The 25553-nt window shown below is 44.0% G+C and overlaps 1 protein-coding gene across 1 annotated transcript in view; it reads right to left on the reverse strand.

Annotated features, from left to right (window-relative positions):
• EML6 (echinoderm microtubule associated protein like 6) overlaps window positions 1-25553 on the reverse strand; it is a 316078-nt gene that overhangs the window by 141971 nt on the left and 148554 nt on the right. The window contains exons 7-10 of the mRNA XM_025201579.1: window positions 24810-25011; window positions 11298-11435; window positions 8054-8310; window positions 4824-5036 (exon numbers count right to left, since the gene is read on the reverse strand). Of these exons, the coding sequence (XP_025057364.1) occupies window positions 4824-5036; window positions 8054-8310; window positions 11298-11435; window positions 24810-25011 (810 nt within the window). The remainder of the gene's footprint in view (window positions 1-4823; window positions 5037-8053; window positions 8311-11297; window positions 11436-24809; window positions 25012-25553) is intronic.

A 25553-nucleotide genomic window follows, 5' to 3' on the forward strand; every position in this document is an offset into this window, starting at 1 on the left:
ACTGTAACAAAAGATGCATATGTGCAACATGTTCTGTCAGGATGGCCTAGATTATCTGGTGCACTGGAAGTGATGCAAACTATGTCCAAAGTCACTTTTTCTTGGATGGCATAATTGCATGCAGGCTCTGAAATTAAGTACATACCTCACGTAGAATCTTCACAAGCTTACAAACCATGATACCTGCCCCAATTTAAGCCAAACCTTCCAGGTCTTTTATAATATCCAGTCTGGAGGTCTGAGACATTCTTATTGATTATATATCCCAGGAAGGTGAAGTGATTTATTGCAAAATGGCATGTTTCCTTCAAGTTTAAATCCTCACCCATAAAACCTTCAAATCCTTTCCAGTGTTACCAGATGTTCTTGTGTTTTGTGGGGGGGCAAAAAAAAATCAAGTCACCTGTTTTTAATTCTCAAAACTGGGGTCAGACCACTTACTAAACTCTGAAATGTCCCCAGTGTATTCAGAACATCTGAAATGCATTCTGTGGCACAGAAGTAATTTGTAGGATACTATAAAACTAAAACTTTTTTTTACTTTTAGGTGCCAGTTTATTATGATCAGGTAAACTATGGAAATATTTTGTTTCTGGTATTTTAACTAGAATGTTTTCTATTGGGGTGGAACAGAGCATCTGGGATTCTCTGTCACTTAAAGGGAGAAAGAGCCCAGGGAGAGCCCTGCAGGAGAGGCAGGGCACAGCTGCATCTGGACTGCCATGGAGCCCAGGTAATGAGCCTAATTAAAGGGGTTTTGCAGGCATCCCTGGGGAGTCACCTGAAGGGAAAGGGGTAGGGCCTGGGAGAGAAATAAGCTAGAGCTAGAGACAGGACCAGCAGGCTAGCTCCAGAGGCTGAAGGGGAAGGAGCTCTGTTGTGAGTGAGCTGGGTGGCTGGGACCCCACTAAGCTTGAGGACAACAAGTGAGAAGCTGAGGGCTGGCAGGGGACAGAGACCCAGAAGGAAGAAAGAGTTTAGGAGACAGCCAGTAGGCTGAGAGTTTGCGTTACAGCCAGGAGGCTAGAAGTTAAGTTATGGCTTATGTTTTGGTTACAGTACTATCTGGTGGTTTGGAGATCTCATAGTGCCTGCAGTGCATCAATCCCATTGGTGCCTAAGAGGCATGCAATCACTTTGAGCCCTGTCCAGGGCAGACTCAAGGCATAAACTGGGGATCAGAGGGCCCACATCCTAGAGCAGGGCTAGACCTGGGGGCCCCAGGGCCTGGAGCCTGAGAAGGGCAGGATTTGGATTTGGGGCCCAGAAAGCCTGGACTTTTAGGTAGCCTTCCCCACAATAAAACAATAATATCAATGTATGGACTATAAGGCACAGGGGGGATGTGTAGGGGGCGCATGTGCACCCCCTGAGTGTGGTAGTGCACCCCCTGCAAAAAGGCACCACTCACTCTGTCAGAGGTAGCCTTTAACTACCTGAAGGGAAGTTTGAAAGAGGAAGGAGCTGGACTGTTCTCAGTGGTGGCAGATGACAGAACAAGGAGCAATGGTCTCAAGTTGCAGCAGGGGAGGTTTAGGTTAGATAGTAGGAAGAATTTTCTCACTAGAATGGTAGTAAAAACTGGAACAGGTTACCCAGAGAAGTTGTGGAATCTCCATCCTTGGAGGTTTTTAAGACCTGGCTAGACAAAACTTTGGCTAGGATATTCTAGTTGGGGCTGGTCCTGCTCTGAGCAGGGGGTTGGACTAGATGACCTCCAGAGGTCCCTTCCTACCCTAATTTTCTATGATTCTAGACAAAGCAGAGCTCTGGGGTCAGAGGACCCAGCACCCCAAGCAGGGCAGAGACAGGTCCAGCGGCCCATACCGAGAGAGAGCCCAGGAAGGCTCAGCACTCGAGAGGGGGCAGAGGCAAAGGCCTCAGGGGGCAAGATGAGAAACTAAGACATGGAAGCTTGGTCCAGTACAGTGAACTGGAGCTGGAGGGCCTGTACAAGAGAAAAAGGGTGAAGGCAAAGAAGGCAGAGGCCTGACACAGGAAACAATTGAGGTTGACTCTAGGACCCTTAGGTATCCTCACTCACAATAAAACAATAACATCAAAAGCATGGCGGGTGAGTAAGGAGGTGGAGGGCACCCAAGAGTTGGAGCTGGGCAGGGACTGTGTGGGCATCAGGAGGTGTCATGGCCACCCCTAGAAAACAAACCTCTCACAGTGAGTGGCTATCTTGAACTGTTTGAATTGTTTGTTGTAATCAATGCATATCATATCCTCAAGTCTCCTTCGGACTCTTTTACAGTTACTATTAAAAATACGCAAAGGATATAAATGGGGTAATCAAGACATCTTCAAGCATATAATTTAGCTCTGTTTCACTGATACCAGAGGAATTGAAAGTGGGGACTTTCTTAAAGGAAGAAACTATGATTTAAACACAATCTAATATTGCATCAGGCCATATGTCACAAGCTTTTCTTGGAGAGCACACTATTCTAAGAAGACTGATTTATGCTATCCTCAGTTACGTTAGGGCTGACCTATATTTGTTAAACCAGAGTTTATGTCCTGGGCAGCACCACATGCTTCAGCAGCTAAAGGTTTGCTGCTATAGCTGGGGGAGATGTCACTTCCTTTTTAGCCACTAATGTGTGTTGAGCACCCAAAAGAACAGAATATTTTTAGCAGCAATAAAGGAGGCAATGTCTCCCCAGCAGCAGTGACCCAGCAACCACGTGCTGGCGCCACTTCTCTTCACACCCTGCTCCCAGAGCTGGAGCCAGAGCTGCTAAAGATGCAGGGTGAGGGGTAAAATGGGAGGGTGCGGCATGACTTTAACTCCATTCCAACCTCCTAGGCAGCGCCTAGGGCTTCTTCCCTGCTCGCACACCCATCCTTATATTATTAAGCTAAGGGCATACATTTAACAAAAATCATTTAAACATTGATCTAATTCAATCCATGCACATTTTGAAAACAGATGCACCTGAACCAGCTTACTTCTTGCCTATGGTAAGAGGGTTTTGTACTGGTTTAACTTAGTTATTTTTAAATCAACTGAAGCCAATACATTTTTTTAATACAGGCAAATGCCTAAAGAATAGTATCACAGACTCTGGCAGAAATACATCTCCATCCCTCTTTAATCAGTGTTGAATGTTGGAAGGAGCTTCGTGCATAGCAATATTTTTCCTATTTATCTCTAATGAGTCTTCTAAAGAAGGGAAAACAAAGCCTCTGTTAAATTTAGGTTTTTAATTAAAAATTGAAATTGGGAGCTAGCTGCTCATTTTTCTTTTCTAATATGTATTTTACAATTTAAAAAAAAACAGCTGGTAGTGTGAAATAGGAAAATAAATGGTGGCAGCTAAACCACTGAAATGTGTTAGAAATATGTCAAAAGAAACAGGAACATTACCTGGCCCAATCAGCTGTTGCAGTGAGCAGTTGCACTACAGAATGAGAATTTACTCACAACCAAACAGGTCTGAAAGGATAGGTCCTCTAATTTTAGAAAAAATACACATAGAAAATGCTGCAGACTATGCCACTGCATTACAGCAGGGCAGGAGTGCTCACCCTTGGCTCAAGGTGACATGTCATCCGGCCTTCAGGGCTCCCCATAGGTCTGGAAATTTGGTAGTGGGAAATGGGCATCCAATCCAGCCTGCCAGGCCTAGTGGGGTGGTGCCAGGCCCCAGGGCCAAATCCTGGTGTGAGGTGCTGGGAGGGGGGCAAAACCAGGCACTGATCTCAACAGGAGGAGAGGAGGGCCAGGCCCCCAGAGCCCAATCCTAGTGTGTAGTGGTGGGAGGAGGTAGTGTTGGGGCCCTGAGGCCCAATCCCAGCAGAAAGAGGCACTATTGGGTTCCTGCAACACAATCCTGGTGCATGGACCAAGCAAGGGGTGGTGCTGGGTCCCTGGCGCCAATCCTAGAACAGGGCTCAATCCAGCCTGAGGACCAGCCCCATACCACTCACCTGGACAGCAGGGCCAAATGGTTGAGCACCACTGCACTAGGGTATACAAATCACAGGGAAACATACATGTTTAAGCTTTTTAAAAATACATATCCTTTTTGCAACCTGTGAATCTTCTACATTAGATTACCTATTCTAATTATTTGGAAGATTATCTTAAAAGATGCCCAATAAAATATGTTTTTTTTATTTTCACAATAAAAGGCATACAAATACTACTTAATTGTGTATGCCTGTCACTTAAAAAAAGTGAATTTTACAGAATTAAATCATATAGACTCAAGGCAAAGAAAAAGAACAACCAAGTAAAGTTACAAAGTAAAGGCAAAGAAGAAAAGCTATATTCAGACAAGACTGCCTGAATTTAATAAAATTATATTTAAGTAAAAATCAAAGATCAAAGTTTTAATAAAAATACAGGTTCTGAGCTTTAAAAAGGTAAAATAGGTACAAGAGCTCATACAATTAAATCTTAGAACTTGCATGGAATTGAACACTTACATAATAATTTGACAACTCAGAAGGATACTTGAAAAAATACCAGACGTTGTCTCAGTTTGTACAAATGAATCTTGTTAATAAGTGATAAGAACAGTCTTATTTGACATCTGCCTATATCAAGTGTTACTGAATGCAAGATACAACTCCACTGAAATATTACAAATATTGAGTGATCCTTTTAGAGTCAGAGAGACATAATCTCCCAATAGCATGCATATAACTGTTATTAACATTAGAAAGACTTCTGAATATTACTGGGATTTCAGAATAGACATCACAGAAAAATTAAATCCAAAGTACTTATATTAGTGTACGATCATTGTAATATCATGTACACTCAAAAGACGTTTATCATTGCATTCTCCACAACAAAAAACTCTTACCTTTCTTCAGGCAAGGAAATCTGAATAATTTAACCAATCCAAAATCATCTCCAGTCACAAGCACTGAGCTACCGTAATTTCCATCTACAGAGTTGACATCTGTGATGTTAGTATATTTGGGCCAAATTCCATTCACCTCAGACCCTATCACACAGGTCCATGAAGCCCAGTGAATTCCTTTGATCTCCTCTTTGTTGGTTAAATGCTTTCCAGCTGAAAACATTCAATTTAATATGATGTTTATATAGTTCAACATAAATATGCATTTTTTACATTGCAGTTCTGTATTCTTCTTGAGCTTCATGTTTTTGCTTCTGTAAAGGACTCGAAGACCCATTAGTTTATTTTACACAAATATGATCTGTTTGGTTATGATTTTTTTCATGGCTCGTCATAAAGGTCCTGACCCAGCACCATTTAAAATACTAAGAATTAATTTAGCTCAAAAGTTAATCATGAATAGCATTCTGGAAAAAATAAGCAACTAGAAAAAGGCACTTATGTACACATAAGTAGCTATTGCATTTATACCTGTTCTAAACTTAATAATATGCACTAATTCCAATTTTGAAATAGGAACTATAGTTCTAAAAATATAGCTTTTTACTCCTAAATTGACCTTCATTTTCCATTTCAGATTTTCAAATTGGTGCAGCAGTCTGCTTTATTGGATTATATGAGGTCAGTAACATAAGAATATTTAGTTAATCTGTCATTATGCTGTAGTTATTGCCATTAGCAGAGACTGTTTTATACTTGATGGCTTTACTCTAAATTAATTAGGTACAACATGACTTCATAGGAAGCTTCAATGTTCTATATAAATAGTGTTTTTGGATATCTTGTATGTACCAAGAGAATAAAAATAATTGGGGAAAAAAAGATCAGCTCACATGCATTTTGATTCATCTTTTATAAAAGAAGTAATGTAACTACTAGAATTAAAATCACAACACAAACAGCAAGAGACGATCAGTTTTATAATATCTGAAACCACACACAATTTAAGAATTCTATGAAGAATTGTGAAGATCTTTGAGTTAGTCATACAGAGAACATAATACCAATGCTGTGTGGCAGTGGTGTCCAATCTTTCAGCCCTGTGGGCTGGATGAGTGGTGTGGGGTCGGTCTGCAGGCAGATCTAGTCTCTGGGCCCAATCTATTGTGTGGGGGTCACTGGATCAGACCCTGACCCTGGTCCCACACACTGGATCAGGCCCTGGTCCCACACATCATATTGTGCCTGCAGCCCTGGCCCCACGCACTGGACCAGGCCCTAGCTTTGCCCCCACAGACGAGACTGTGCCCACAGCCCTACATGGTGGATCAGGCCCTGACCCTGGCCCCATGCTCTGTATCAGGCCCTAGCTGGATCACACTTTGGCCCCCCATGCTGGATTACATCTGGTCCCAGCCCCACATGCTAGATGGGCCCTAAATCTGTTTATATCTGCAGCCCTGGCCCCATGCTCAGGGCCACATCATCTAGCTCACAGGTCCTGAAAATTTGGCGGTGAGGGAGCACTGGGAGTGTTAATTGCCACTGCTCCCCTACCACCAAATTTCCAAACCTATGGGGAGCCCTTTGAGCCAGAGGACATGTCTCTGCAGGCTGGAGAACGCGCACCACGACAATAGGGGAAACATAGTGAACCTTCTTGTACATAGAATGCATACCATTATACGTTACCTGCATTGTAAACCTATGAACAAAGGTCAATTAAAAATAAAGTTTTAAAATGAGAATAAACCCAACTAAATACCAGCTGGCCTGAATGTCTTTGGCCATTAGATCCAGCATTTTAATTCAAGCTCATTTGTATGCCAGGCTTAGGAATATTTGTGCAAACAATCTATAACCACTTAATTATATATTTCCTTTGTTTTTCAAAACTGTTGACTAATTAGCTTCACAGTAAAGCATCACCATCTACACATGTGCCAATATTAAAGCACATGTCAGGGACAGGATTATCTTCCAAGGAGTCATTAAATGTGATCAAACACACATGTAAATGGTGACCACCAGGCGCAAATTGCTCCTGCCAGCCCCTCCGCCACCTGACGCCAACACCTGGAGCCTGGGGGTGACCCCCAGCCAGCCCAGAGCTTCTCTACCCTGGCTCAATTTGCTGCAGTCCTGGGTGCTCATGTAGGTGCTGCACCTGGGAGCAGTTGATTCCAGCTTGAGCTGCTCCGGAGTTTATTGCTGCACATTAATAGTTTGTGTATATGTACCCAGTGTGAATCTTTAGCTTTCATTCTTCCTTTCCTTTTTTGTGTCCTTCTGAAAAGGTATTTAGCAGAATGCACAGATTTGTTGGAATCTGACATGGTCAGACCTCTGCTGTGGCCTTGAACTTGCAACCTCTGGGCTATCAACCATGGGATGATTTGGGATACCAAGTCTACTAGATTTTATGTTTAGCAGAATATTTCCAATCATTTTAATCAAAATGTAAATCTATCAGTACTTTGGAAGCACTATCACTTCAAATATGTGCTGAAGAGGATCAATTTAGCTTGTAACATATCACAAATTACTGAGGTGTTTCTTATGTTCTACTTACAGTATTATAAAAAAAATCTTAAAGAACTACAGAATCCTAGAAAAGTGTGGTTATAAGGGACCTCAGGAGATTATCTAGTCTGGGGCTATCAAACTCATCTGACCCTGCAGGCCAGATCTATGGATCTATGGGTTGGATCACCAGGCCCACGGTGTCTTTTATTCTTCAAGCCTAAAGAATAGGCTTGAAATTTATCCAGACAACTTCTCCTATCCTCTAGAAATCAAATTCTTAATAATTATGCATCAGATGGTAGGAAAGGAACACATAGCAGAAGCTATTTTTAAGCCATTCATGATGAAAATGAGTTCCTTCTTTAGTGAGTTGATCTATACTATGACTAATATGGGAACAATGTACAATATGATAAATGAAGTTAAGAAAAGATATTTCTTTTTCCAAAAGCTAAAGTTTAATATGAACTGTAAATATGTCTTCCATTAGGAAGACCCCAGTGCTCTTTCCTACCCAGGCAGGGGGTCAGACTCACTGATCTGCTGAGATCCCTTCTGACCCCAATATCTATGAATCTATAAATCTATGAAGAAAGTATAGAGATAAACAAATAACTGAGAAGTAAAATTTGAATTAGACTTATTCTGTTTCCCCCTTATAAGCCATCAATCTGTCCATAGAACAAAATTATTGGTAAACTTACATGGCATCCTGTAGAACAGTCGCTCTCCTGCACCATCATTGGTTTGCAAGAATTTACTATCCACAGACCAGTCAATATGAGTAATAAAACTAGATGACTTATTACATTCTCCAATTTTCTTATACCGTTGAGGAACCGCATAGACATCCACAGGGCCGTCATTTGAACCCACAGCAAGGTAAGAGCCATCTGGCGAAAATTTCATTTCATGAATTACTTCCTTTCGGTCTTTGATATGAACTACCTCTGTCATATCTCTACAAGAATGAAGAGTGAGAATATAAATTATTAATTTATGACTATGTAATCCAAATTTCAGTGAATTGGCCTGAAAAAAACAACTGAATAAGTGAGTGTGGCAAATTCCATTATAAGAACTAGTTGTTTCTTCCTCTGATCTTGTCTGCCTTTTGATGGATCAAGAAAGATATAAATAATTCCTTCTCCTCTGCCTAAATAATATTTTATACTTAATTTATTTGATTTTTATGCTGCTTTCCCCCCAAAAAAGTCTTCCCCAGAGCGGTTTTCGGTCAAAGAATTAAAAACAGCAATTCTGGTAGATGAAGACAGAGCTCTTAGAATATATTTTCGAAAAGATTTATTAGACAGATCTGGATGCCTTGCCTATCTGAAGGATGGGTAAAATTAAATAATAATAATTAAGGTGGAGGGGAAGGGGGGAAAACAAGGAAAGAAAACTTTCTACTATCAAATATCCCAAGAAAGCTCAAAATCAAATAGAACTTGTTTTCTGACTTGCAGACACCATCTGCACATATGTAGATGCATGTATCCAATATATACATATACACCTTTATATATGTGTGTGTGTGTGTGTGTGTACATAAAGGTGTATATGTATACATTATACACACACACATATACATACACACATATGTATGTGTGTGTGTATACACACACACACACACTTTATATATTTATGTATATACATCTAATAAAGAAATAAATTACACTCATATAGGCATGCATGTGTGTAATTTAAATTTTATTTCTTTACTGTGCCATAGTTTCCTGGCATATAAATATAAATACACTTCATTCAGTCTTGAATAATTCTTATGCACCAGAGGTGTATGTGGTGGGTAACACGCTTATGGGTCAACAGCAACAATAGATGGTAGAAAGAGACTCTGGAATGCAGAGAGAATACAGTTGAAGCTAACCAGGAAATATTTTTTTTCCTCATCTTCCACAAAAAAATGTAAATTTTATTTTTTAAATTGCTAACCTCATCATTTAAAGAAGTGTTTTACAGACCTTTCAACTAGTAACAAAAAGCTGCCAATTAAAACAGAAATATTTTCATGAAATTTTGTGTTTCGACCAACCTTGCTTTAATACTAATACAGGGAGGGGACTGTACTGCACAAGAATAAATGCTGTTACTGAGAAGGATGGCCCATATTTTGGATTTCCCTATCATGGCTTGAAGTTAATATATCTTGAAAGTCCCAAGTGACCAAACCCATTTGAGTCAAGAGAAAAATATAATGCCAGAGGCCAGAGTTTCCCACGTTCAAGGCCTGTGGAACTGCTAATCTAAAAGAAAGCAAAATCATGGAAAAGACAGAGAAACAGTTATATTAAGGGCTTTATGAAAACAGGTTGCCATACTTTTAAAGATAGAATACCAGGCTCATGACTTATTCTTACCAGATTGAAATGCATTGGAATCATAAATAATGTTAGATGCCAGCCAGATTATGAACAAGATGATTGTCAGACACAGAAAAGCTTAGTAACCAGAAAAGAAAGAAAATGATCTTTTAAGAAGGTTTTAAAATATGAATATTATTTAAGGATATTTAAGTCTATGCTAGTACTATTATGTGCCTGTAGTTTTAATATATTTCAGCAAACACATTAAAATGTTACAGAATTGAATCAGCTGAGGCATTTAAAAATTATTCTCTAAGACAAAAAATGCTGACAACTCTTCCTGGGTGTTTTTAACCACATTTGCTTTCCCAACCACCAGACTGTTTACAGTGCCCAAGTGTGCACATATGCAAATCTCCACAGGACGAGGAATGCCCTTGTACTTATTTTGTTGGGATACATAGCCCACAAGGCATGCAAAGACATATTTCCTTCTTCCTATTAAAAAGTCTGACAAAACAAACAAAAATCACACATTTTACTTTCGTTATGTAGTCATTTTGTAATCTGTCTTCCCACAATCTTCATAATAAATGCTTTCTTATGGCCTTAAACCAAATCCTCTTAAATAAAACAAGTGGTCATTTTCCCAAAGCAAAGAGTGTTAAATCATAATAACATTTTATACTACCCTTGAAAACAAGAGAAATTGATGGGAAATTAGCACTTGTATTTTTTAATATTTTCAGAACATGAAGAAGAAAAATAGAGATCCTTATTCCTGAGTACAGTAGTACCCTTGAGTACTTCTGTAGCCTTTACAGCTCTGCAAAGAAAGTATAAAACACCATCTAAAAATAACTGAAGTATATTACACCCATGTGATGTAGCAATCCACAACTGTATATAAGCTGCAAGGAAAAAGTTAATAAACCACATTTTCAAATGTATGTGCTTCCATTATTCCAAATAAAAAATATCCAGTACTATGACTTTTGATATGGTATTACTGCCATTCAAGAAAGTTTAAAGGGACTGTTTTATGACATGGGAAGTGAAAGCAGCACCTAATGTGCATGTGCTTGCAAATTTTCTTGACGCATGTAATGGGAATGTCCATCTCAAACCTATAACATCTATGAGTATATCAAAAACATAATTTCTGTTCTGCAAAAATGTATTTCATTTGAATCGCAGTAAGACACAAGGCAGAGGTCTTCACAGAGACCATGCTAGTTCTAAAATACTTGATTGTAGGCAATATTAGTGATGGTAAAAGAGGTATTTGATTTTAATTTAAACCTAAATAAAAGTTATAGATCAGCCTGAAAATCTATTGAGGGGTGCCTTGAGTCTAATGAGGTAGAAAACCACTCTTACAGATTGAAGCGTGAGTTTAGTTGAAACATGAGTTTACACTATTTGCAAGTCAAACATTCATGTCTTTACACACACTGGAGAAATTGTGGTCTGTGCTCAGTTCAATTCAATCTTTTCTTTTTTTTTTTAGATAACATACCCATTGATTTTTAAAAAGTCTCAAATCAAGGCCTTCAGGATTTGGCCTTAAGTTACTAGAGAAAGAACTACCAGCCCTGAAATTCAATTTTCCTCCTCTTACCTTACTCTGAGAACGATGAAGGAGCCATCTTTCATCCCAAGAGCTAGTTGGGATCCATCAGGACTAAAAGATACACTGCGTACAGCTTCCTCCATATTACAGCGAGCAATCAAGGCATGATCAGCAAGGCTCCATAACCTGCACAAAGAAAAGTTGAAACTGAAGTAAATTATTTATGATTCAGGATTTTTCCAGATTGTCAGCTAAGAAAAGACATGCCTAATTCCACTATCTATAATATACTTACATGAAAAAGTAAATATATATGCACTATTGTATAATGTGTCCATATATATTACATATCCACACACACACACACACACACCCCCCCCCCCCCCCCCCCCCCCCCCCCCCATAACATAGTTGTGGCAGAGCACCTTTGGTGCCTGAAACTTTAAGGGCAGAGAGCAGGCAGCAGGGCATCCGGCAGATGTGGGCCAGCCCTGATGAGGCAGTCACACAACCGCAGGAGAGCCCTGGGATTGGAGGAGGGGACTGAGCAGCCTCCATTTTAGATCCCGGCCCTCAGGGCTGAGGCAGCAGTTTGCCGCTGCAACCCTGGACAGAACACCTCCTGGCTGGAGCTACTGCTCACAACATCATGGGACGTGCTTGGAGGAATATGGGCAGGAGCTATGGGGAAGGAGGAGGCTCCAGGTCCTGGGCATGACCAAAAACTGCACTCTGCTGGGCCGGGCTGGTTTGGTGGGGCTACTCGTGGCAGGGCATTCCCAAGAAATGCCAGGCCAGTCACTTCCCCAGTGAAAGGCAAGTAAGGGGCACCTTATAACCCCAGCCTCCACAGTTATGGGTTGAGAGATCGCGGAGTGGAATTGATGGGCAGGGAGCCCTGGGGTGAGCTGGTAGAGGCAGGGAACCCAGAGCAGAGTGAATATTGAGAGGGCTGAGGCTCAAGGGACAGAGAACTTCAGCGAAGGGGCGGCAGAGTTGTGAGGGGGAGAAGGCAAGACAGCAGAATCCTGACTGGATGGACCCTTGACCGGTCAATGCTGGGGCCAGGACCTGGGTGGGGGGTGGGGGGGATCAAAAGGGCCAGGGGCCCACCGTGAGAGACACCCAAAGCCAGGGGCATGGGGTCTGACTGGCCTGTGAAGATGGGGCCAGGGTCTGTGTGGCCAAAGGTTCTGGGGGTGGGGGGCACTGCTGAGAGGGAGAAGGGTACAGGAGAGCTTGGCTGCCTACAGGATGCCATCTGTGAGGCATGGGACGTGGTAAGGGAAGGTTGGAGCCACGTGTAATGCCCTTGGCATCATGGCAAGTAAATAGGCAGCCTCCCACTTGATTGACATCTTAATTATTATCATCAAGACTTGGAAGGCAAGGAAGGTGGGCAGTTAGCTCAGAGACAGGCGGGCAGGCTAATGACTGACTGCCCTGGGATGCCCCCCTGTTATAATATGATACATATATACTTTATATCTATAGTATACTTCACTGCTTACATAAACTATCTATAATAGCTGAATTATATCAGTGAGTTTTCATGGGATGATTCCATATTCCAAATAGTCAGAATATTCCAAATTCTAATAGTCGTATACTCTGTATACAGATATAGGACTGTCTAATTTGACTCATGTGGCTAATGCACGTAGATGACTTGGAGATCTATTTCACCATAAGATTCATAGTATGACCTGAGCAACATCAGAGTTTATATCTACTGCAGGGGGTCCATTGTTGGGACTCCCCTGTAGTAGAATTTAGCTCTTGTTTCAGTTTTTCTAAAGTAATTTCATAATTAAGTACAAAGGACAAATCTTGCATTTAAGGCAGTATCCTCCACATGGGTTGCGCTGTCCTATGTTCTGAAACAGGGGTGTCAAAACTCATTCAGCCCCATGGACTGGAGAAGTGGCACAGGGCTGATCAGGCCCACAAATCCCCTCCTTCCCCCAGCATACCGGACCCAGTGCCTGCTCCAGCCAGTCTGGGTCCTGTGTTGTGTGTGTGGTATGGAGTTCAGAGCAGTCAGAATGAGTGCCACGTGTGGTGCAGTCTGACTGAGGGCTGTCACACAGGTCCCAGACCAGCCAGAGTAGGCATCATGCTGCGCATAGCGCCTGCCCTGACCAAACTGCACTGCACATATACCTGCTCCGGCCGGTCCCACATTGCATGTGGTGCAGGTCCCAGATGCTGGCACAGGTGCTGTGTGTAGCACAGTCTGGCTAGGGCAGGTACTGTGCCTAGCATGGTACCTGCTCTGGCTGGTCTGGGCTCCATGCTACATGCCCCCAGACAGACTGTGCCACATGTAGTGCCAGTTCCAGTCCTGCCAGGTTCCAATCCTCACACGTTTGCCCATGTGGCACAGTCCCCAAGCAGTTGGGATGGGCATTGCATGTGGCGGGCATCCTGGGCCCTGCCTATTGGGGCTGACCCAGGGGCAGCACTGGTGGCTTGATGCTGGGGCTCCACACACTGGATCTGGCCCACGGGGCATGTTTGAAACCCCTGTTCTAAAGGCCTGGCTACTGCACATAGACTTGCAAGCAGAGTAGATCCGTTTTCCAAAATACAGATTTTGGAGTGAAGGAGAGAATAATTTCATACAGCCAGATATTTAGCTGTGGTCTTTGATTCTGAAGTTTAAAAAGTACGCAGGCCCATTGTGTGCACTGTAAGTGTTTGCATGTGCTCATGAGGACATAAGCACTTATTTTTCTGCTTGCATATAAAAAGTTCACGTTTTTGGGCATGTTCTTTTATAAGTGTAGAATTGAAGTTTGTAGCTTGGACTGGCTACTATTGCACAAGAAGCCTATGTATTGCCAAAGTCATTTTCCCCTTTCTTTAGAAATGTTTCTATTAATTTGTTTAAACTACTGACTTTGATGAGCCTTGAAAGGTTCAAGCACATGCTATTTGCTTGGTAATATTCTTCTCTCTTCTATAGTACATCTGACATATTTATTTATTTATTGGAGCACATACTGTTTGATGCATTCCAAGGGCTTACTTAGCAACTGCTCCCAGCACAAAAAGGAATAGCTTTGATAAAAGCAGTTTTGATACTAATTCAGAGCATTTAATGAAAGAACAATTTTGCAAAAATATCACACACATGAAAAAATATTCAAACCAATTTAAGTATAACATATGGTTTTATATCAATGTTCTTGTAAATGCAGAAATAAAGAAACACTGGGTGCATCTACATGAGATGCTTAACCTTGCATTAGCATAGTTTACTGTGAAGTAAGCATGTGTGTCTACACATGCACATGCTTACTTTGCAGTAAATGTCCCTAAAAATAGAGTAAATTTTCTACATGCATATGCAAGTAGCAAATTTAGTCAGCATTAGTAATGATGCCATAGTGCTTGTGTAGATGCCAGACCGTGTGCAAAATCTGCTCCCAGTCAGGTGTCCACCAGAGGGCAGAAAATTGCTCCCTGCCCCCGGGAGCTGCCTGCTGCCAGGGCAGGCTCTGCCACAGGAGCCCTGGTGGGGACTATGTCCCCCTGCTCTGAGATTGTGACCAGGGAGTGGGGCTGGGAGACCCTTATCTCCCAGCCTAAGCTCCGTGGTCATAGGGCTTGAGCTGGGAGACCCTTATTTCCCAGCAGTGCCTCCTTGACTATGGGACTGCTGCTGGGAGATAAGGGTCTCCCAGCCTGAGCCTCCACCTGCAGAGCTCAGGCTGGGAGATAAGCATTTCCCAGCAGTGGCCCCATGGTCATGGAGCCGGTGCTGGGAGCTCCCTCCTGGCAGGGGCTGGGGAGCCTGTTCCCTGCTCAACTCTGCAGCGTGGAGCTGGTGGGGGAACATGCTCCCCAGCCTGTGTCCCCCCACCAGCTCTGTGCTTATGCAGCTGGGTGGGAAACAAGCTCCCCAGACCCTGCCCTGCATGCCTGGATGGGGACAATGTCCCCCTGCCTTGGCAGCAGCCCCTGTTGTCTAATCACAGTCTTGTTGATCCCAGCCCCAGCTCTGCAATCTTGGAGCGGGAGCTGGGAACAAGCTCCCCAGCCATCACTCCACAATCGCAATTGTGATTGCAGAGCAGGGACTGGGAGCTCCTTGCATGGGCACAGTTCCCAGCCCAGCCTAGAGCTGGCATGTACAGCCTCAAGGTGGCCGTGGACTGTCCTCTTTTGGGCAGTCCCCAGTCAGTTCTGGGCTGCATATGCAGACCTTCCTGCACAACCTGGGGATGGCTGGGAATTGTCCCAGTCAGGGGCAGGTCCGAGCCCCATGCCCCAATCATGTGATTGAGGCATGGGGCTTGGAAAGTGCTGCAGGGATGGGGTAGGTCCAAGCCCCCTACCCCAATCCACCAGTGGGCAGCTAGCAGTGAGATCTGCTAGCTGCCCCACTGATGGATCAGGGCAGGGGGCTGGAACCTACCCCTCCTCTACAGCTCTTTCCAAGCCCCATGCCCTTGATTGGAAAGCCATGGACAGGAGCTCCCTGCTACCAAGACAGGGGGACATTGTCCCCACCCCAGCATCAAGCAGCCCCCCAGGGCTGTCTCCTGGCTCAATGCTCCCTGCTAGCCCCTAGGCTAGCACCCATGGGGAGCCTGGAGCTCCCCTCAGTGGTGGCAGGGGCCCTTTGAGGGAGGAGGTAAAAGATTTCCTGGGTGTTGTATATGAATTTGAATATTCTCCATTTACACTGATGTACATCCATGGTAATTCCACTTAAATCAAAGGAATTCTTCCTAATTTGGACCGTTATAAAAGAACAGAATCTGCCCTACCATGTGTAAATTCTGATTTGCATTTTGTAAAAACAGCAGCTGTAGCTTTGCCTGCAAATGTTATTGTTATGATATATTAAAACAACAAATTCATGCTTCACATCAAAGATGTAGCTATACTATTTCTAGGTGATCAGACTGCAGTGCTCAGCTGAGCTCCTCTTTCATGCTATGGATGAGGTAAACAAACCCCACACGTTAGAAAAAAAAGTGGTATGCTGTGATATTTTTTTCCCCCATATCAGGAACTGCATGTAGATTCTAATTCCATTCATTGTGACAAGTTCTTTTGATAATGTCATTCATTTGCATTCCAGAGCCATTAATCCAGTATTTTAGCAGTGAAGAAAACTTGAGTGGCATTCCTCTTGTAATTCTTTCATTCTCGCTCAAAACACCCAAGTCTGGAATTACTCCCAAGAGTAAGAACTAGTGACATGCGAAAGAGCTTACAGAGTCTCATCTGAACCCCAAGAATTTTCAAGTCTTAGCCTTGTGGGCAGGTTGAATGATAGTGGGCATGTTTACATGCGCACCATTACTGCACAGTAACTATGGCTATTTATGCTACTCAAGAGTAAATTTGCTACTTGCATGATGGCTAGCCTAGTAAATTTACTCCCCAGTAGCTACTGCCCAGTAAGGCACAAGTAGACACCTTACTGCACAGTAATGCTGTGTGTGTTCTCTGACTTTGGAATAACTTTACACTGAAGTAATTGCCTACATGTATAGACATTGGTTTAATAGCTGCTTACTGCGCAGTAACATACAGTGCAGTAAATGCATGTGTAGACACTCCCTGTATGTTGGAGGGCAGAGTAATTTAAGTATTATTAGTAGTAAGTATTTTATATTATGTAGTGCCTGAAAGCACTAAATCAGGATATGGATCCCATTATGTTTGTAGAAAAGGGGCAATACTAGTCACAAAAGGCTCATAATCTAAAAGATATAAACAGATTTAAAAAAAAATGAAAGTACTCAAGTAGAGGACTACAGTAAACAATTGTCACAGCTTTGTTAGTAATGAAATTTGCTTTTTAATAAATTATGTAGGATGGGGAATGGTAGGCAGAGGGAAGATAGTAATAAAAGGTGCAAACAGAAGTGCAGCTCCCTGTTGTAACTCATGCCACTTCGCATGAGTTACAATGATCCCCTGGACCCAACAGAAGTATGCTGTTGAGTCTCAGGGGTTGGGGAATCCAGCTGCTGGCTGCAAGCCTGCAGCCAGTTTCCCTTAGCAACACCCCTCCTACCTCCCAGCCTCCACACTGCTTTCAGAATGGGAGGGGGGAGGGAGCGGAGGGAGCTCCTAAAGGTTCCCAGCCTGGAGGGTGAGGTGGGTGGATTGGAGCCCCCCACCTAAAACCCACCTCAGGGGGCTCCAATCCACCCACCCCACCCTCCAGCGCTAGCTGAAAAAAACACAGACCAAATTCCCTCCACTCCCTTTCCTCCCTCCCATTCTGAAAATGGTGACGGGGCTGAGAGGTGGCGTAGACAAAAGTTACCGAAGGCACTCCACTTTGAAGTGTCTTCATCTGACCCCTCATACAATCCATACTAGAAGCTGTCAGGTAGGATTATATCAGATAGTTTATCCTATTCACAAGTTCTGTGGCTTTCTGCAGTAGAAAGCACAGTTGTGTTTATACGAGAAGTCAATTGATGGTAAAAACAGAAACATCTGTTGAGTGAAGACAAGGTTTGATATCACAACATTATTACTTATGGAGTGCATGTGTGTGCAGGGCTGCCCTCATACTAGGTCCCAGGAGCCAGCCAAAGATGGGGGGTGGGGGGGAATGGGGGAGCAGGGGTTGCATACAATGAGGGGTCAGATTTTCACAGAATCAGGCCCCTTTAAAGGGCTCTGCAGCTGTGCACTTCCATTTGGTCATGGGTGTAGAGCACTTTCAGGGGCTAGATCTTAGTCTATTTCAGTTTCTCTGATAACTTTGGGTGCTGCCCATGGGCAATTGGTGCCACAGTTTCAGGGGCTAGATCAGGCATAAACTGCTGTCACTTCTGTCTGCGCCTAAAGTAAGGAGAAGAGGGAGCATCACAACTTTTCATGTGCCTGTCTGATCACCAGGTTTTAAGACAAAGGTGACCTCAAGAAAGGATTTGAAGATGGCTAAGGGTGAAAACAGATATAAATCCATACTAGAAGCTGTCAGGTAGGATTATATCAGGTAGTTGATCCTATTCACAAGTTCTGTGGCTTTCTGCAGTAGAAAGCACAGTTGTGTTTATATGAGAAGTCAATTGATGGTAAAAACAGAAACATCTGTTGAGTGAAGGCAAGGTTTGATATCACAACATTATTACTTAAACTAAGATGCATAAGATATAATGGGCCTTATAAGTTAAAGGCAAGCAACTTCTGTTTGATATGGAGTAGAAAGAAAAGATAGTGAGGGAGTCAAGGAAGAGGTTAATGAGATCACAGAAAATACCTAGGGCACAGGCATAGGTATTGTGGAAGACCATGCAAGACTGCCTTGATTCTTGGAAGCCCCTGTGTATCAAGTGCTCTAAGGGCAGCACCAGTGGCAATGCGTAGCAGGTGCATGGGGGTGCATGTGCATCCCTGAGAGCAGCAGTCCACCCTGATGAGCCGCGCTTACCGCCTAGGCAATGGGCGGGGGCAGGCGGGAGTGCCGGTGCCCCTGCTGCAAGTGCTGGCCAATTGCTGCAGCTGCTCCCAGAAGCAGCTGAAGCAATCGGCCTCAGCAATTGGCCGCGAGGGAACTCCCTCTGGGCATTGATCAGCTGCGGGGGGACCTCCCCATCCCAGGCAGTGAGATCGGCTGCAGGGGAGTCCCCCCGGCAGCAAGACTGGTTGCAGGGGGGACATGTGCCCCCCTCCCGACTAAGGCAGCACCAATTGCCCATGGGCAGCACCCAAAGTTATCAGAGAAACTGAAATAGACTAAGATCAGGAAGAAACAAAGGTAACTTATCCGAAGGGACAGGACACTCTCCTGTGTGCTTTGTCTCTACTGTCCAGGATGGCCCCCACCAGAATTCAGAGACTGGAGTCCCTGTACCCAGCTGTGACATGATTAACCACCAAGGCTGGCCGTAAAGTTCCCTACTGGCCAGACTACCTGTCTTCTCAGCTCCACCTCCTGATTCTCCCACCTGCCAGACCTTGATGTAAATTCTATTTTATTTGAGATGCAGTTCCTTAGAGTACCTGAGTGTGCCCACAGGGTCCTTGCTTGGTCTGGTGTCTCTTGCTTGTCATGTCTGTCTCACTTACGGCAATGGATTCAAAACCCGCTACCACTATGTGTCTACCAGCACCCATGTCTTATGTACTGATCGAGTCCTATTGGCCTTACCTGTGCTCTTGGACACTAGCTGGCCTTAATAATGCCCTCCAGCCTCCCCCATAGCCATGTCCAGGCCTCGCAGGTCTTATTCTCAACTTGTTCACCAGCTTGCCTGATCCCTAGTTGTAGCAAGACCCTATTTATTTGTCTGGGTTCCAGGCCCTATCTTGGCTGGAACCCCTCTCAGGCTTCTGCCCCTCTGGTCAGGCCCAGGCCTTGGCTCTCTCAGCCTTAACCCACCTCGATCCTCCTGTCCCTTTGCAGGACTTGAAACAGAGTGCCCCCAGGCACCCTGATATGTGGCCTTAAATCGACCTCTACAGTCACAGCCACAACCCACTCCTCTGGAAAACTGAAACCAAAAATGCCAGCAATCTGCTTCAAATTAAACACTCAAAGCCCTTCTGAGTCATCATACTGCTGCAGAAGCCCCCTCCCCTCTCACTGGCTCTCTACTAGCCCGTGGGCTACCTGCAGGCTTGCAAACTTCCCTTGCTGACAGCCTAGGCTGGCAGGAGCTCTTTACTCTGTCAAGTTCAGGGCAACATACTGGTCTCTCTGCCCCAGGCACCCACGTTTATATTTGCTGAGCTCTTTGTCTTCCAGTCAGGTGTTCCCATGACCAGCCATATGTGTGCTCCAAAGGCCTACTGAGCAGATTACTGCTGAATTGTTTCCCTGCTACCTACACGGATCTCTGTCCTATGGCCTATTGCTCTGCAGCCAGCTCCCAGGTAGTTATGTGCTAGGGGTGTGTCAAGCAGGCCATTTTCAATTCAGATTTGAATTCAGCCCAATTCAGGGGACAGTGATTCGATTTGTTGATTTGGATCACTGTCTCAATCTGACTGGGGCAAATCCAAATCTGAAGATTCATAGATTATAGAGTCGGAAGGGACCCAATGGATCATTGTGTCCGACCCGCTGCCCCTGGCAGGAAAGAGGACTGAGGTCAGAAGACCCCAGCCAGGTGATTGTCAAGCCTCCTCTTGAAGACCTCCAAGTTAGGTGATAGGACCACCTCTCTTGGAAGCCCATTCTGGACTCTGGCCATGCTTATTGTAAAAAATTTCTTCCTAATGTCTAACCTAAATCTACTCTCCACTAGTTTGCACCCATTATTCCTAGTTACTCCCTGGGGCGCTCTGGTAAACAGTGCATCCTCAATTCCCTGCTGTCCTCCCCTGATAAATTTATAGGTGGCTACAAGGTCACCCCTCAGCCGTCTTTTGTATAGGTTGAAGAGATCCAGATCTTTCAACCTCTCTTTGTAGGGTCTTTCACAGAGGCCACTAATCATGTGAGTGGCCCTTCTCCAAACCCTCTCCAGATCCTCCATGTCCCTCTTGAAGTGCAGCGCCCAAAACTGGACACAGTACTCCAACTGCTGCCTGACCAACACCGCATAAAGGGGGAGTATCACCTTCCTTGATCTGTTGGTCATGCATCTGCTAATACATGACAAGGTGCGATTGGCTTTGTTGATGGCCTCGTTACAGTGCTGGCTCATGTTCATCTTGGAGTCAACTAGACTCCAAGATCTCTCTCAGCCTCTCAGCTGCTGAGGAGGCTATCCCCCAACCTATAGGTGTGCTGGGGATTCCTCTTTCCTAGATGGAGTACCTTACATTTATCTTTGTTGAATTGCATCCTATTTCATTCCGCCCATTGTCCTAACCTGTCCAGGTCAGCCTGTAACTGCTCCCTGCCCTCTGGTGTATTTACTTTGCCCCATAATTTGGTATCATCTGCAAACTTGGACAGGGTGCTCACCACACCCTCGTCCAAATCGCTGATGAAGATATTAAATAACACTGGATCAAACCCTGCGGAACACCACTTCCCACCTCCTTCCAGGCTGAGAATGCCTGCCTAACTGACTCCCTGCAATAGTGTGCTAGGGTGGTGCATGCCTCCTTGGTGGCTGCCCCCTGCTTTCACTGCCTATACATCTCTTTCTTTGCAAAGATTCGACGCTGATTTGGAGAATCAGTGATTCAGTCATAGACACAGTTTTAAATGTTTTTTCTACATACCCCGAGGTACCAGGTGGCTCATGAACACTGAGATGCTGGGGCGGATGGAGCATCCCATAGGAGCGTGGGGGGCCACCCCATGTACTCGGTAGTGGACCCAGAAGTGGACCGGAAATACTTCTGGTGCACTTCCAGGTCAGCCACTGAGCATGCTGGAGACCCCACCATGCTCCCACAGGACGCTCCATCCACGCCAGCATCTCAGCATTCATGAGCCACCTGATACCTTGAGGTATATAGAAAAAACATTAGAAGTTGTGTTTATGGCCGAATCATTGTATCTCTCTGAACTGATTTGGAGTGTTCCGATTCGATTCGGAGAGATTAAAGGGTCTCCTGATTCGATTCGGATTTGGAGATTCAGCCACTGAATTGGGCCGAATCTGTGCCGAATTGAATCAGTGACGAAAGCTTCACACAGCCCTATTATTTGCAGCTGTTTAGCTCCCTAGCTGCCTATTCTGCTGCAGCTAGGCCAGGTTCAATTGCCTGTTCCTGCTCCTGCTTGTGGACTTTATAGTCTCTATAGTTTAGCCTCTGGCTCTCTGTTACACCCCCTTAGCACCTCTCCCAGCTTCAGCAGAGGGAGGAGCACTCTGAGAGAGTGGTGGTAGAGTGCACAGGTGAGGGATAGCAAAAGAGACATCCTTGTCACTATGGGGATGTTTAATGTCTCTGTCCCAAACATTAAGGCATAAGCACTTCTCAATTAAACAGCTCTAGAGACTTTTTAACATGGCAAAACAATGCTTTTTTCTTCAATTTAATTTTCTGCTTAGCTACCTGATATGGAAAATTTTAGCCTCATTTGTTTAAGCTATATGCCACTCAAAAGCAAGTATATTATAATGGAAGGAGTCAGGTATCCTTAACTAAAAATGTCATAACATCTACACTACTTACCTATTCACAGGGTATATTTATATAGATCTTAGCTTCTTTATTTTATACCTTTATATTTTATACCTTTATACCTTATATTCTTCTACCATGGTTTTTTATGCTAGATTATAAATGTGATTTTACCAGATGCTGAATTTCAGAAATAAATCTCAAACCATAGCACCTTTGGCTCCATTTACTTTATATTTTCCCAATAATTCATTACTTTTTATACAGTAGTTTGAGAAGTGTGACATGTTTTGAATAAAATAAAATGCAGGTATTAACGTATTCACGGACTGAATACATTCATGTCCTGAATACATGAATAATGTATTCATATTTGAATACGGTCACTCTGAAGGGTAATGAATAGGTTCTAATTTTGATGCACACTAAAGAGAAACTGGACCTCAAAAATTATTTTGACACATTTGGGGAAGGATTCCAAGTCACATAGTATGCTCATAAGTACATGAGAAAAACATGAAAATGTGGCCCTGGCCACATCATGACATGATAGGATCTCTGATCCCAACAATTGTTCCTCCTGCCATGCAACAAATACATGACAGGAGACACAATTTTGGGATCAGGCCAATTGTGCCATTTCTACTTGCCAGCACAGAGGGAGCCTGGGAATGTAATTCCAGGCTTGCCTGACACTGACAAGTTGAAAGCGGAGTGCTGTAGGTCTGGCCAGAGCTGACAATCAGCTGGTTGTCAGCTCTGGCCCGAGGACCACACTAGAGACTTTAATTGGCCTTCATGCCTTCTGGGACCGGGGCTGACAATCAGCTACGCGTTGGCCCTGACCCCAGATTGCATCAGGGCTGGTTCAAGTCCCCACTGCAGTCCCAGGTCTTAAGCTGACAATCAGCTGATTGTCAGCTCTGGTTTAGAGACCTCCCAGTCCTGTTTGAGGCTTGGGGTGCCTGGACCAGGGTTGACAATCACCTGATTGTCAAAACCCCTCACCTAGAAGCTTTGGCTGCTCTGCCAGGTCTGAGAGATCAAAGTCTCCCAGCAGAAGCCAGAGGGTTTTCCTCAGTGGGGATTTTAAGCCCTGCTGGGAGCCTCTGTTCCCCCATGGCCAATAGCTCACCTAGAGCTGCCAAGCATAGTGTTTAGAGCCCCTCCTGTATTCAGCCTTGGGTCAGAGCTGACTATCAGCCAATTGTCAGCCCTGGCCAAACATTACATTTAAGGTGCCACACAAACCAGCCATAAAAATTCTCTACGTTATATGTGGAACATATTTATGGCTCATTTACCATTTAATGGATACTTAAATTGAGTGCATGGGTAGAAACCTTGCCATTTATGCTACAATTAACTCTTTAATCACAGCATACATGTAGCATGTGGAGGAGGCCTGTCAGCGATTAAATGTTTAGCTAATGCCTTCTGTGATCGGGATTGTGGAATAGCAGGGACTTACCTGTGAGGGGAGGGTGTCTAAGGAGCGAGGAGGGGATGCTGCTGCTGATGGAGACAAAGCACTCCAGGGGCAAAGTTAAAAACAACAACAGCGAACACCCTGGCAGTTCCCCAGGTGTGCCTAAGTTTGCATAGCCAGCTTCAGCTGCTAGGAGGGGTTGCCTTGGCAACAAACAAGGACAGGGAAATAAGAGGACTGCTGAACACAGAAGTGAGGGGGAAGAGAGAGAGAGAGAAGGTGAGGAAGCTGAGGGACAAGAGTTTCTTCCTCCTGGAGTCCATAGGAAAGGACCTTGCCAGACCGAAGAGAGGGGACGAGATTGAGAGCAGAGACAGGCAAGCTGAACCCTGAAGCCAAGGAGCCCTCACTCTTGGGGTCCAAGGGCTAGAGGGAAACCAGATGATAAGACCCTAATGCATTTTGTTCGCTTAAAGGGAAACAGATACATTTGTGGCCCCTGAAGACAGAAGTTAAACTAAAAGAAAACAGAAAAGTGGGAAAGAGAGGCACAAGCTCCATTTTGTTCACCAGATGTAAGGGAGCAGGGTGTAGGGGAAGGAAGGAGCCCCGCCGACAGATGTCACCAGCAGCCCACAGAAGAGAGTGAGTCATAGCCACACAAGAAAGACCAAGAGGTAGCCTCGTAGTTTTAAGAACATCACATGAAGTCATGGCGGGTGAGGATTAGAAGAGGGCAACTAAGAGTGGTGGCTGTCCCATGCAGGGATGCTGTTGTGGGTACACTAGAATCACCCATGGACACCTTCCAATTCCTACTGTAGCTGAAATGAATTTTAGTATTTTTAAAACAGTTTTATAGGTAATTTCTGATGATTTTCATGTGATTTATGGTGTGTGAACATCAGGGCAAAGTCAAAAGTAGAGCTGCCAGGATTTAAGTGGAAGAAAACATTATCATAATTAAAGTTTAGCTAAAGATTTTAATATTTCTTGTGACAATGTTGCAACTTCTCACTTACCATTAATATTATTTTTAAATGAATGACAAATGTTTCAAAAGAATATTGGTTTTCTACATGACTGAATATAAATAAGCAAATGAGTTTCAGCCTTACCGTACGGATCGATCATCGCTGCCTGTGACAGCTAAAGGCTTCTTTGGATGGACTGCCAAAGCCCAGAGCTCCCCTTCACAATGACCCTGCATTATCAGCATTGGTTTATCTCTCTCTCTTACTATCACTTCAAATATTTCACTGTCCTGTGTCCCTGCTAAAAGTCTGTCTGCTTTCCAACAAACGCTTCGGATGGACAAACCTGGCAAAGAACAGAATAATCTCAGATTAACAGCAATGATGAGACAAAGTGGCATCCACCATTAATAGAGAACAATAAGATTTTTTGAAAATTCATTTATAACCACCCCAATATTTTTAATTTACATAGCACCTTCAATCTATAAACAATGTATCGCTTGTTTAGTATGAAAATGTTTATTAGGTAAGCAAATATAACTATTTCCATTTTACATTAAAGGACACCAAGCCCATGTCTCCGCAGTAAATTTATTGTACTTGGCAGCTGTGTGCTTAAGGTTGTTGCATTGTTCTGCATAAGATGTATTCTAAACCAGGACCAGCATAGGCGCATCCTGTGTTGTGAGTGGGCTAACTACCACTGCTAAATGACCACATCCATTAGCTTGTCCCCATGGTAATTAACCCTCCCTCCCCACAGCAACAACATGTAGATATCGTTACATTGCTTCCAGTTTAGGAGGCACCCACCTAGAGTAGCAGGGCACTCTTGAGTATGGTACTGCTACATCAGACTCTGGGAGATGAAGGATTCAGTACTGC

Source organism: Alligator sinensis, unplaced genomic scaffold (assembly GCF_000455745.1).
Source record: "Alligator sinensis unplaced genomic scaffold, ASM45574v1 scaffold432_1, whole genome shotgun sequence".
NCBI classification, from domain to species: domain Eukaryota; kingdom Metazoa; phylum Chordata; order Crocodylia; family Alligatoridae; genus Alligator; species Alligator sinensis.